Source organism: Odocoileus virginianus, chromosome 10 (genome assembly GCF_023699985.2).
Source record: "Odocoileus virginianus isolate 20LAN1187 ecotype Illinois chromosome 10, Ovbor_1.2, whole genome shotgun sequence".
Taxonomy (NCBI): Eukaryota; Metazoa; Chordata; class Mammalia; order Artiodactyla; family Cervidae; genus Odocoileus; species Odocoileus virginianus.
Genome location: NC_069683.1, coordinates 31,816,020 through 31,830,788, shown reverse-complemented (window position 1 = coordinate 31,830,788; position 14,769 = coordinate 31,816,020). Strand labels below are relative to the sequence as shown.

General features: G+C 35.7%; 1 protein-coding gene across 1 annotated transcript; it reads right to left on the bottom strand.

Moving 5' to 3' along the window:
• Window positions 1–2,398: 2,398 nt before the first annotated feature.
• Window positions 2,399–3,361, bottom strand: LOC110121723 (olfactory receptor 5P76). Its single transcript, XM_020868968.2, has one exon. It carries the CDS (start codon window positions 3,359–3,361, stop codon window positions 2,399–2,401), a length of 963 nt encoding a protein of 320 aa, XP_020724627.1.
• Between the last annotated feature and the right edge of the window lie 11,408 nt (window positions 3,362–14,769).

The following is a 14,769-nucleotide window of genomic DNA, read 5'->3' as shown; positions in this document are numbered from 1 at the left end:
CTTTCTGCATCTATGTTAATCAGTGATATTGACCTGTAATTTTCTATTTTCATGTTGTCTTTGCCTGGTTTTGGTATCAGGGTGATTCTGGCCTTGTAGAATGAGTTTGTGAGTATTCCTTCCTCTGCAGTTTTTTGAAAGAGTTTCAGAAAAATAGGCATTAGCTCTTCTCTAAATGTTTGCTAGAATTCCCCTGTGAAGCCATCTGGCCCTGAGCTTTTGTTTTTTGGAAGATTTTTGATCACTCTGGATTTCAGTGTTTGTAATTAGGTTGTTCATAATTTCTATTTCAGCAAGGAAACAAAAAGGGAGAAAAATCAAATCAACAAAATTAGAAATGAAAAAGGAGAGGTTACAACAGACAACAAGAAATACAAAAGATCATAAGAGAATATTATAAGCAACTATATGCTAATAAAATGGACAACCTAGAGGAAATGGACATATTCTTAGAAAAGTTCAACCTCCTAAGACTGATGCCCATATATCCTAATGATTCTGTTTATGTTGTCTGCTGTTTCCACTGACTCCTGTGATATGTGTGATACCTTGTTTCCTTGGTACTGGTCACAATTTTTCAGTGTGTGTTGGTTATACTGTTTAATATTTAGTAGGAATAATTGAGGCTTGAGTTGTTCATTTGATTGTTCAGTTCACTCAGAAGTGCCACCTGTGCTTGACGACACCTTATACCCAAGTTGAAGGCTTGAGAGTCTCTAGACCTCCAGGACTGCACATAAGTGTAAGACTTGGTCACTGGGTTTCTGTGTATCTTGAGGATTTATGTTAAACTTATCCCCATAATTATCTAGTTGTGCCCTAGGCTTTGATATTTGTTCCACCCATCCCCAAACATCACTGAATGCAAACCCAGGATGGTAACACTTCCTTCTTGCCTGTCAAATTCTCTCATTGCTGAAGCATATGTTAGTGTTAGGTGTACTTCTCTGGATTCTCATAGTCCCTGGTAAAGCAATTCCTTATCTGTAATCTCTTCTGTGATATTTAAGATATCTTAAGCATCCTACCATTTGTTTTTGTTGTGCTTACCATAGGGTTGATTCAAATTACCAAATCTGTCATAACCCTAAAGGTAAACATGAGTGAAATATTAGACTTGCACAGATGTACACAGGTTAACATCATATACAATAGGCAGTGAGTATCTTCACCTCAGATGTTATCTTCCCAATGAAGTTAACACTGACACTTCCTGCCTTGGCAGGTTAAGCTCCATTACTCTGTCTGCTTTTTCTTTCTCCATACCACTACCCCCTTCAAATAGTCTGAATCACTAACTTGTTGGTTTTATTGTTATGCTTATGCTATTAAATAAATGCTATAAAAGAAAATAGGTGCTTGTAACTTATATTTCCAATGGTCTGTGACTGTCTCTGGAATACAAGAGACATGTACGCTTTTTGAATGTATGAAAGAATAAGTGAATGAAGGAGATAATTAATGCCCCATGACTCTGTGAGCAAAAATATAGAATTTGTGCCTGAAACATTAAAGAGGGGACAGGAAAGGTCAACAAATGCAGTTGTCATCAGCACATAGAGGTTGATTGAGCATCTCCCAGAAACAGTCACAAATTCAGGGGGAACAATCCAGTTCCTTCCAGCTTCCTGAGAAGGATGTAAGTCCGACCATGAACAAGTCACTCCAAGAGGTTGTTCCACTCAGTCCCTGCGGAGTTTTTTTGTTGTTCAGTCACCAATTTGTGTCAAACTCTTTGCAACCCCATGGACCACAGCACACCAAGCAGGACCCTACTAATTCCTAGAGAGAAATCACCGTTGAACCTGACAGAATTCACAAATCAGTCAGGGACTTCTGTTCTTCCCTGGGGACCATCTGTGTGGTGACTGGAGCCAGAGACTAGGAACATAGACCAGAATTTATGGATCCTTAAAGTCCATACTGAGCATATACCTCAGAGAACAGGTATATGTTCTGTTCTGCTTCCTTGAAGAACATCTCTAGAAACTTTCAGATTCCACTTTGTCATTTCCTCTCAGAATGTACACAAGCAAAAGTATAGTTATCTCCCTTATTACAGGATAGACTGCAGTTGAAAATGAACACAGGCTTAAATGTTTGGAGATACAATAATCCTATGGTAGAGTACAATTTTGGGAAAAATATACAAATAACATTTTAAAATGTTCAGGAGATGAAATATTTTTATGTGAACCAATTTTTTTCTTAATTGTAAGTTTGATTTTATTAAAGGAAACTTACTATGGGTCTCTGACTTACAATTAGGTATCTGAAAATCTTCTTACCTTTACTAAAAGATTGCAACCAGGATAATGATATGTGATGGGTATATTTAAACCACAAACATTTAATTTCCTCTTATTATTATATATATGGCATATTATTATATCAAACCCTATGAAATAACAGACTTCACTAAGAAAGTATTTTTCTGGCAAGCTCTCTTTAGAGCCCACTTAATCTCATTGTTCCTGAGGCTGTAGATGAGGGGGTTCAACATGGGGATCACCACCATGTAGAACACAGACACAACTTTGTTCTGGTCAGTTGAGTAGCTGGACTTGGGCATCACATAAATGAATGTGATGGTCCCATAGAACAGAGTGACTGCTGTGAGGTGGGATGTGCAGGTCGAGAAGGCCTTGTGGCGCCCCTCGGTGGAGTGCATCCTGAGGATGGTGATGAGGATGTAGATGTAGGATACAGCTATGACAGTCACTGTAACCACAATGATGGAGCCAGCTGTAAATGAGGGGACAACTGCAGGGATACTGATGTCAGAACAGGAGAGTTCAACCAAAGGAGCAAAATCACAGAAAAAATGATTGACTTGATTTGGTCCACAGAAGTGTAAAAAATAGAAGGAAATAGTAAAGGAGGAGGCATTGACAAAACCACCTATGTAAGCCACTATGAGTAACTGGACACAGACTTGTATGGACATTTTGGTGGAATAAAGCAGTGGGTTGCAGATTGCTATGAAGCGATCATATGCCATGGCAGCCAGAAGAATGCATTCAGTTGACCCGAAGAAAACAGCTGAACCAAGCTGGATGGCACAGCCAGGGTAGGAGATAGTATTTTCCTCTGCCAGGAAGTTTACAAGCATATTGGGTGTAACAGAAGATGAATAGCCCACATCAGCAATGGCCAAGTGGCTCAGGAAAAAATACATAGGATGATGGAGCTGAGATGAGATTCTGATAAGAATGATTGTGCTGAGATTCCCACATATGGTCACCAGGTAGATACAGAGGATGATCATGAAGAGGATGATTCGAAGGACTGGATCATTTGTTAAGCCCAGTAAAATGAACCCTGTCATTGTAGTGTAGTTCCCATGCCCCAGGGAATCCATGAGATAAGGTAGCTGCTACCAAAATGAACCTAGATGAAACAATTTATTATAGAAGTTGTAAATTTGATCATTTCATTTTCTTTAGTACAGATAATAGGATGTGATTATGAATAAAGATATTCAAGAATCAGTGCATAGTTACATGCAATTGTGAGACTATCTGTATTTCTAAAATTATTTTCAGCAGAATTACCAGAAAACTTTCTTGAAATAATGGCTTTTACCTTTTGTATCATATTGTGTCCAAAATGCACTTAAAGTAGATTTAAACTCATAGAACAAATATCACAAATGAGATAAAAAAATCAATAAGTATAAGTAAAAAGTTAGAAATGTGGAGGGTTTTGTAATAGAGATCTGATTAATAGCTAAATTTTATTATACACTTACTAAATTATAAGCATCAGTTTAAGCATTTTATATTTATATGTTTATAATTTACTCTGTGTATGTATATGTAGTCTGTGCTTATAATTTAGTCTGGTATTTAGTATATATGTAGTGTGTGTATTTATAGTTTATTTTTCATAAAATAATATTAATTTTTATTATTTTATAGGTGAGTAAACTGAATCTGAGGAGGTTATATAAGTTGTACAAGATCGTATAGTAATTGATAGAATCAAAATATGAAGTCCAAAAAAATCTGACTACCCATTTCCTATAGTAACCATGCAATAAATAATACTGACTACAAAGTCCAATACACCTGGCAATGAGTACATAACAGATTATCCTTTAAGCCTTCTGGCAGTTATGTATATCTCTTTTATACATAGTTATGTATTTCTAGTTAGTTATGTATTTCACAATATTTATCCCTTAAAATTTTTTTAAAGGAGAAATAAAAATGTTCTTGATAGTATAACAGAAACCAATTTCAAATTAGGATTGAGGATTTTTTAAATTAAAAAGATTATTAGGTAGTTTGAAATATTGATGTAATCATTATGCAAAAAGCATGATTGATATAAGTAAATAATTAAAATACATTTATTCAAACAAACCAGATTACTTCCTACTTTAACAATGTTTTCTAATTGGACTTTTATAGAATGAAATATTTTCAACATAATCTATAAATGAATAAAGTGTGGTTCAAAATCTTAAGAATGATCACCTAGTTAGTGGTCCTTATTTCTGAAACTGCTGACTTAAATCCTGAGCTTTATGTGATGTGTTATTCTCTTGAAGCTAAAGCAACAGATCCACAAACAAAATAATTCTTTTTATAAAAATATATATAATATCTTTCAATTTTAAAATCTTCAATTGAAATCTTTAAACACCAGTAAATGCCCAAACATTTCTAGTAGTAAATTTATTAGCACTATGTTGGAGTGCTGAGTTTGAAGAGTGTTGAAAGATCATATGAGTTTTCTTCTTATAGATCAGTGAACAAAGGATCCTTGTTATGGACTATGCTTGAAATTGACTACACATGAAATTGACGGCGGAAACAGCTCCGCAGTTAACATTACCTACTAGTTGCTTGATTAAAACTGCCCTGTTCCCCAACTCTAACTTGTGAATTCAGAGACAACTTTAGGGAGTAGAACGTTCTCAAATGGTAAATGAAAATCAGTACACCAGATTCATTAACAAAAGCTAAAATCTTACCTCCTGGAGTAAGAATTCATCTTTCTGTAACAAATCATGGTTATTGTGATTATAAAGCTATCTTTAATTTTTGTTTGCCTTTGGGGATAAATCTCTGAAGAATCTAGAGATTCAAATGTGAATTCAAAAGCAACGTTGAAATGTCATTATGTTTCATAATGAATACTGAACAGTTCAATTCACACACCAAAGCAAATAATATTTCAAGAGTCTTTCAATTCTCAAGTGGTCAATTTATTCTTTTGCTTCTATTGAGATGTTTATACATACTTCTATAACCTTCATTTAATAATTTACTAGAAAGTACAATACAATAAATCATCTTAGAGATTAAATACTGGTTCCAGATTTTCTTTGATATTTCCAATTAAGAAATAGTACTAAATTTCAGGTATAAAAAGATAATTTTAGATTTATCCATCCAACATATGTTTTTTGATAAGTAATCTATATTGATATTTATAAGACATGCTATTAACTACTTTGGGATAATATGTGATAGAATATGATGGAAAGTTGAATTTTAAATAACAAAAAAAATTGAACATGTATATTAATTATCATATCAGAAGTAAAAAAGCAAAATCTTTAAAAGTCCTCTAGAGAACTACAAAGTAAAGGGATGACTTCCAGATAAGAAATAGTCTCTCACTGTCAGTAACCTTAAAGCATTCCCTTTCTGAGTCGTACCTTTTGAGTAGATAGATAGTAGTAGAATCCAGGTATTTTCAACCCTAATATTCAATCCCAAATTAATTCTCTTGCTAATCCTAAATCTGTTATCTCCTGTATCAGCCTCTGAGGCTTCGTTTTTGAGGAACTGGTATTTGCCATCAATGAAATGGTAAGAACAATCAATCATTCAGGGCTCACTTTTGCTAAGAACTGTGCTTAATAATTTTCACATATTTAATTCTCATGAGAATTTTATGATGCAGGTACTTTTATTATCCTCATTTATCAGATGAGAGAACTGAAACTGATGAACTCAAGCAACTTGTACTGGATGATTCTGACTCATATTGATAGTTTCCCGCTTTCAGTGCTACTGACTAACAGCTTCACTTTTATGCTAGCTCATTCCTTCTCTGAAACCCAAGACCTTCTAGAAAGGCATTAGCAGTCTGCTCAGTCCAAAAGCAAGTGCATCCCAGATATGGAAGAAGATATGGCCCCTGGGGCAACTCCAACCAGTGGAGGCTAGGATTCAGTACATAGACATTCTTCTCCTGTTCCTTAGATGGTCATTTCTAAAAGAGAATCTCTGAGCTTTGCACACATCCATAGGAAATCAAGCCACTGTGGCCATAGCAGTGACCTTTGTAATACAAGCAGAAGGAGCAAGACCTCAAGGAGAGAATGGAAGTATCTGATTTTCAAAAATGAATGAAGAGAATCTAAAATGAGAAACACTTGTTTAATATAAAAAAAAATTTATTCCTCGTAATTCCTTTAAAATACATAAAACTTACCAAAGCAAAACAAATAATATTGTCAAGTGGGGTCTTTATGATTAGAGACGTAAGACATATGTCTGACAAGTGTAGCATAAAAGTGGAAGGAGGAAAATTGGCATATAGGATTGCAGGGTCTCCATATTTTGCATGAATTGCTACATTATTGGGACATTCCTGGTGGCTCAGAAGGTAAAGAATCGACTCAGGTCCTAAGTAAACTGAATTTGGTTTACATATATTTGACAACTGAATTTGGCAACATATATTCTTATCCTGAGAATAACCCCTAAGCAGCATAATGCAAGAGGTATGCCAAAATGCCAATGGAAAGATTTAAGTGAGATTTTTATAATTGAAACAACCCAAAAGAAAGCAGGAAAGGAGAAGAGAGAAATATCAATACCAACAATAATACTGATAATGAGCATCTATGAAAAACTTTCAGCTAACATCATTCTTAATGGTAAAAGATTAAATGACTTTCACCTACACGTGGGAAAAGAAATAAGGTTCACCATCACTACTTTTATTCAGCATTATACTGGAGGTCCCAGCTATTTATAAAAAGCAACAAAAATTTTAAAAAAGTATATAGTTGAAACAGGGATAAGTGAAACTGCCTCCATTTGTAGATGTCTTCATGCAGAACATTCTAAGAAATCTATAAAACATGTACTATAACTCATTTAGTAAGATCACAGAATAACATTCATAATATATAAAAGAAATTTTATTTTTGTATACTCCAACAAACAATGGAAAGATTAAAATAATGTATTTCATAAAACATGTTAAAATCATTGTATTTAGGAATAGTTTTATGGAAAGTTATGCAACACGTCTTCACTAAAAGTTATAGAACAGCTGAGAGAAAAATATAAACAATGGAGTGAGATATACCATGTTCATGGATTGGAAGACACAATATTAGTAAGGTGCCAGTTTTCCAAAACTTGATGCTTGGATTCAATGAATATGGGTCAAAATTCTAGAAGGACAGTTTGTATAAATAGACAAACTGATTCTATGTAGATGTGTGAACTAAACAGATTAGTGAAAGTTTTTTTTTTTAAATGAAGACAGTTTCTCTAAAATAGGACCTTAAACTGTAATTCATATGTGAGTGATTTACAGAGGAATGACCTCAGAAGAAAACTGTAAGGAGAGGAGGAGGTAGGACAGGCATGGGGATAAGCTGGATAAAGATGTGGGTTCTACTGAAATGTAGCTTCAGTTTGAAATCCTAGGGAGCACTGAACTATGAGGGATACAACAGTTGCCCTACCATGTGACACCAGGGTGTTTTTTTCATTGTTGCTTTTAAATACTGTATCATTAAGCTGTTGGCTATGGGGCACTGTGGGAATGAGGGCATGCCCTTTCAGATATTTCTAATCATTTATATTTTCAGCAACCAGTAAATCTCAAAAGAATACATTAGCAGCTGAGTCTCAAAGAAGTTGAAATGTTCACTGGCCTGGTAAGGGAGATTGGGGAAAGACACAAAACTCTCTGCCTAGCTTCAGAAAAATCCCAATTTATTGCTATGTAGAGCTACCTGGGTTGCACCACTACATCTGCTAGCTTTGAGGTTCTGTGTCCAGTGGAGGTTATCCAAAGTGTCTCTCCGCATAGAATTCATACTTGAGGACTGCAATTTCTCTCTTTGTTTTTATGCATCATTCAAGCAAGGGGCTTCATAGATGAGGTAGCATTTATGCTGAACCTTAAAAGGAGTGGGCAAGCTTGGATTCAAATCAGGAGAAGGAATTTTTTTCTTTGACAGAACAGAGTACAAAATAAGGAAAGAGCAGATATTAAGCAAAAGATAGCTTGTTCACTGGTTTGCATCAAGTGTTGTATTGTTATTGGACATAAGACTTAGTAGCACATTAGGTAGAAGGTAGTACAGACGATGAAGACCTTAAAGGCCAAGCTGATGGGAGAGGCAACTAGGAGCCATTTATAGATTTTATGAATGCCAGTACAGTAACTGGGAATTTATATGAAATGGAATTTTCCTTCACAGCTGGGTCTTTTATAGAATAATTGCCTCTGAGAGAGAAATCATAGTGTTTATGCTGTGTGTTAATCTTATATTTTGTTGTTGTTCAGTCTCTAAATCATGTCTGACTCTTTGTGACCCTATGGACTATAGAACACCAGGCTTACCTGTTCCTCACTATCTCTCAGAGCTTGCTCAAACTCATATCCGTTGAGTTGGTGATGCCATCCAACCATCTCATCTTCTGTTGCCCCCTTCTCTTCCTGCCCTCAATATTTCTCAGCATCAGGGTCTTTTCCAAAAAGTCTGCTCTTCACATCAGGTGGCCAAAGTATTGGAGCTTCAACTTCAGTATCAGTCCTTTCTATGAATATTCAGGGTTGATTTCCTTTAGGATTGATTGGTTTGATCTCCTTGCTGTCCAAGGGACTCTCTAGAGTCTTCTCCAGCACAATTCAAAAGCATCATTTCTTTGGCACTCAGCCTTCTGAGTCCAACTCTCATTGTACATGACAACTGGAAAAACAGTTTTGACTATATAGACCTTTGTCAGCAAAGTGATGTCTCTGCTTTTTAATACACTGTCTAGTTTTGTCACAGCTTTTCTTCCAAGGAGCAAGTGTCTTTTAATTTCATGACTGCAATCACCTTCTGCAGTGGTTTTGGAGCCCAAGAAAATAGTCTGTCACTGTTCTCATTTTTTTCCCCATCTCTTTGCCATGAAGTGATGGAACCAGATGCCATGACCTATGCTTTTTGAATGTTGAGGTTCAAACCAGCTTTTTTACTCTCCTCTTTCACTTTCATCAAGAGGCTCTTAAGTTCTTCTTCATTTTCTCCCATAAGGGTGGTGTCATCTGCATAACTGAAGTTATTGATTTCTCCTGGCAATCTTGATTCCAGCTTGTGCTTCATCCATCCCAGCATTTCACTCAGTGTACTCTGCATATAAGTTAAATTAGCAGGGTGACAGTATACAGACTTTACGTATTCCTTTCCCAATTTTGACTGAGTCTGTTTTTCCAGGTCCAGCTCTAACTATTGCTTCTTGACCTGCATACGAGTTTCTCAGGAGGTAGGTAAGGTGATTTGGTGTTTCCATCTCTTTAAGAATTTCTACAGTTTAATGTGATCCACGTAAAAATCTTCTTTTTACAAATCTTCTTCTGAATCATTCTCTAGGTAATAGCTTCTCATGGCATGCCATTCCAGTTGACCTGTGTATAGGATAGTGGAGTTTTTAGGGACTTGGCAAATTTTCAGAATCATAAAAGAAATGATACTGTGCAGTAAGTAAAATATGCCTGAGGGGATCATCTAAATCCCTAGGTTTATTTTTAGCAACTTGTTTCCATCACTTTGTTCTTCAGAATTGTAAGTATAAACATCATTACACTTATGTAGATCAGGATTTTAAAACATTTTTGAGGACATCACATTGGGATCCACAGAGCATAAGACTCCTGGTATCTAAAACAGTAATCTAAGATAACGGTCTCCTGTGGCCAGAGGACTCTCATTAAAATCTTTATGGTACTGAGTTCCATCCTTAAGGAATGGAGAAGACACTACCTTTTATGTTAAGGAGACTAATTTCAGAGGGACTCATCACAGGCATTCAAAAGGAAAAATTACTTTAAAAATTATCCCTGAAATATGAAATATTTGAAATCACAGAAAGTATTGCAGAAAGCCACATCTGAGATATGAGACTGTAAGTTCTTCCTCTAGTTTACTACTTCATGAATTTAAGAGACTAGAAAGTGTTTTTCCTTCTGAAGAACACGGACATTATAGGATTTTTTTTCTCTTTACAGTGATTATTCTATATCTTCTAATAATCAAATACCAGTAGATATTAATAGCCTGTTGAAAAATATTAAAATATGAGCATAGGCAATCTAGGAAGTAAGAATGTTGAAAGTTCCCTATGCCTGGTAGAGCTGGAACCCAGGAAACAGTACTGGGGAAGCTTTGAAGAACTTCATAGTTCTGATTAGGACACTGAATTCAAAGCAAATCCAGATTAATAAAGAGAGTAGTGCTTGGGAAAAACAAACAGAAGGGATGAAAATATGTTACAGATTTCCTTCTCTCCAGTTCCTGCCAGGGCAGTTGGGAAAAATGAACATAGTATCATATTGACATAATCTTCTATCATTACTGTACTAGAATTGTATGGGTAAAAGCCAATAATTTGAAAAGAAACATACAAGTCAAAGGTTCACAACAATAACTAGTGAGAAAGACTGTATAGAGGACATGTACCCTCATATGCTAGAGATTTCTCTTCTTGGAGAGGCCTGCTAAGGACTTGTGGTAGGTATGTGTAGAGATGTACGATTTTGACAAAGCTACCCTAGAGAGTTCAATATGCCCCTTAGTAGATGACCACTGTTGTAATTCAAGTGTGATTTGATTCTACAGAAATTGGGGTAGTACTTAGTAATGAGAAAATGCTAGTCTCATTCTCTTAGACTCTAAGCAACCACTGTTGGCATTTTCAGAAGTTTGTTGGTTTTTTTTCCACCAGCTTTATTTCAATTAAGAGAATGTGTAGAAAACTTCTACACATGCATTCACGTTGCTAGGTGACAAGTTTCTTAAAACTTATCTGGGAGCAGCCAATAACTTTAGCATGTGTGCTCACAAAATACATTGTATTTAGACATTTAAAAATAGATTATAGAGGAATTAATAAATGAGCAATATAATAATAATAATGGCTTTCTGGAGAGGACGAAATTTCATTTTTTCTAATAGTCACTGAAATTACTTTACTCAAAAACCTACATTCACTAGATTTTAAACTGGACTCTGCCTATCTTAGTGTAGGAGGAAGGAGGAAAATAAAACAAAATTTCATCTTAATAAAATGACATGTGAATCTAGTAAAAATGACTGACACAGCCAGGAGTTTTAGGTAGGCTTTCTGTGGGAAAGTGCCATTGGAACTGTATTTTCAAGAGTGTTAGCCCTCTATTAGGCAGGAAAATTCAGGAAGGATATTGCAGATTAAAGAAAATAACTTGTGCAAATTAGAAGCCTTGAAGGACGTATGATGTTTGGGAAATGGGAATGTTCCCCATCTAGGGCAACAGGAGATGCGGCTGGACAGGTAAGACCTTGAATGCCATGCTACGGCACTTGCAATGAGGGTAGGCCTTATAATCAAGTAGCCACATAAATGGGTCTCCAGATAGTCACTGCCTTGCTGTGTAAATATTATACATGTACACTTACCAGCTGTATTGCCTTTGGCAAACTAACTCTCTAAGCTATCCTTTCTTCACCAGAAATATGGTCATATTAATAGCATTTATCTCTTAGGATAGCCAAGAGGATGTATGAGAAAGCATCACCAACTCAATGGACATGAATTTAAATAAACTCTGGGAGATAGTGGAGGCCAGAGGAGCCTGGTGTGCTGCAGTCCATTGGGTCGCAAAGAGTCAGACATGACTTAGCGACTGAACAACAGCAATAACTGAAGCATGCAATGAGGTTTAGAAGTTATTAGAATTATCTAGTTTGTAAGAAAAGGATATATGAAACATGCTGAAAATGAGGAGATATATAGCATAATCATATATTTGATAGAGAAAATGTGGAAGGTGCTGAAGGATAGATCTGGAAGATGGAAAAAGTAGAGACTGTGGCAAAAAAAAAAAAAAAAACACATGAGTGGTAGAATAGAAAGAAGACATTTTTTAGTTAGGATCCTGGAATCTAGAAAATGTGGATAAAAAGAGAAGGTGAGGAATCAAAGTAACTCAAGTTAGGGCCCCCAAACTGAGTAAAAGTCTGATAGAAGTAAAATAGGGGAGGAGAAACTGAGGCAGAGGGGACACCGTGTGCAAAGGTGCAGCAGCAATATGGATCACGATGTGCTGGAAAATAGAGGGCACCATGGTCTGGTTTGAGTGTAGGGTAGGCAGAGGGATGTAGCAGAAATTGGGCCAGGAGCAGCACCTAGGGATCCATTTGTGATGATCCTCAAATAGCATGTTGGGGGTATTTGGATTTCCTTCTATAAGAAATGTGCATCTATTCATTGCTTTTGACACTATTAGTGATATATTCTGTATTTGGAAATCTAATAAGTCACAGTGTGGTAAATAAAATGAAAACACAGGGAACATGTGACAAATAGCCAAATAAGGGTGTACCATATACACTCTGTGGGATAGGTCCAGGAAAATAGCAGGGGTAATTTTAAAAAAAGATGATAAAGATGTTGGCAAACAAGTCGTCTGGAATTATGAAAATGGAGAAGGAGTAAAAAATGGAATCTTACAGTAGCTCTCTGATGTTGGTAACTAACTCAAATAGGAAGTATGGGAGGGAATTCTGACATGTGGGGGAAATGTGGCCAATTCTGGTCTGAAAATCTTACATTCAATACTTTGAGGACATTTTGGCCTGGAGATGTGCCAAAGGAAATTGGAGCTTTCTATATGATAGAAGTCAGAATTGGAGAGTCATACAAGGTAAGTGATAGCTAAAGCAATAAGAATTGAAAAAGTTTCCTTTAGAGGTAAATAGACAAAAACCTTCAGAGGAGAGTGAAGTGGTCACAAAGACAAGCCATTTAGGTCTAGGAAGATTACTTGGGTAGATGAGTTTCCCACCTTAGAGTCCTTGAATTTGTTGTGAATCATGCAGTTAATGCTCTCTCCCCTAATTTTTACCTGCTGGTTGCTTATTGCCATTCTGTTCTCCATTTAAGCATGGTACCTCCTCAGAGAGGGTGTCCCAGACTCCACATACCAAAATAGCCATTCATTCTCACATCACAGAGATCCTATGTGTCTGGTTACATTTTGTGTTTCTCATGTATAACATTGTATTCATTTAGTCAATATGTGTTGAACAAATGCATGACTTCCATAATCACTTAACCACTCTCTAACTCACTTTATCTTTTATAAAATCAGAATGAAAAAATAAAATAAAATAAAATCAGAATGAAAAATTCCAAACACAGAGATTTGTGAGGACTACATGGAGTAGCTTTCTCTCTGTCTCGTGTCTGACACGTTATGGGTAATAGATGAGTGCTGGTCACCTAGCCTGACTCTTCTTGTATTCTATCCCCATAACTACAGTCCAAAAAAAAAATGGTAACTCTTCAAATGGAAATATATGTGTTCATCCTACAGAATAATTTCTAGCGAGTGTTTCTCTATTTCTCTTGCACCCTCCTTTTTCCATCACTGTTTCCATACTATTTTTCTTCCCCATTCCCTTTAACAATGACTGAAGTTAAAATCAAAATTCTATAGAGAGTTTTCATGTCACATTTCTGCCCTTACCTCTTATGAGATCAAATGTTTAATGAAAAATTGATATAGAAATATGATTTGCCAAATTGATCTGAAGAATTTGAGTTCATTCCATTCAGGTCTGCAATTCCAAGCAGACCACATAACAAGTACATCTGCTAGAAAATGTCCTGGAGGTTTTGCTAAAAGAGTCAAAATTTGATTAGAACATTATTACCAGAATATGCCACTCTAAATGAGACAGTGCCTCCAAAATCATTTTGACTTCAAGCTAGTCCATTAATATTATGTTGGGCATCAGGAAAAGAACTTCAATGAGAATTAAGAAGTTTGAAAATTATTGTGTATTAAGAATTAATGATATTATATATCTCAAGCTCCAAATGTTACTGTGGTTAGAAATTCTGCAGAAGTTACAACATGCTAAATACATTTATGTGGTCAGATCATTGTCACATTATCACTTTTAGTGCACTGATGAAAAGATTCTTTGAAGGGAAAGTCAGAGTTCTTTTAGATAATTTCACTCATCTCCCTAATTCTTTAAAAGTTTAATATCTATTTTAAGTGATTTCAATGATTGGTTTATTTTATTCATTCAGCCAATAGTTTATGAAGCACCTGTGAGTACCAGGTTAACATTATATCTCAAGAAGCATTGAATACAATCAATAAATCCTGTGGGTGAGAACAAAGAAATTTTATTCATATTTTCCTTTTACATGCAGATATAGTTTGGAAAAGAGATTAGAATGGCTTTGTGATTATAATAAAAGAAGATATTTGGGCTCACTCTATGTCATTAATACAGAGTCCCATACTAGAATCATTTTCACTACTCTACTTCCTGAACTTGACTTCAGTCAACTGCCTTTAGAATCACTTTCACAGGCTCTCTCATGAAGAGGAGTCTTGAAGTTCAGGTTCCCTTGGTTACAGTCTAGGTGACATCAGTCCATAAGGATAGTTTATACTCATCTCAGAGTCTTCATTTCAATAACCCTCCACCTTTGAAAGAGAGTTGCTGTGTGCACCAGGAGG

Coding starts and splice junctions, on each gene's coding strand:
- LOC110121723 (XM_020868968.2), bottom strand. CDS start 3,361: ATGGATTCCCTGGGGCATGGGAACTACACTACAATGACAGGGTTCATT.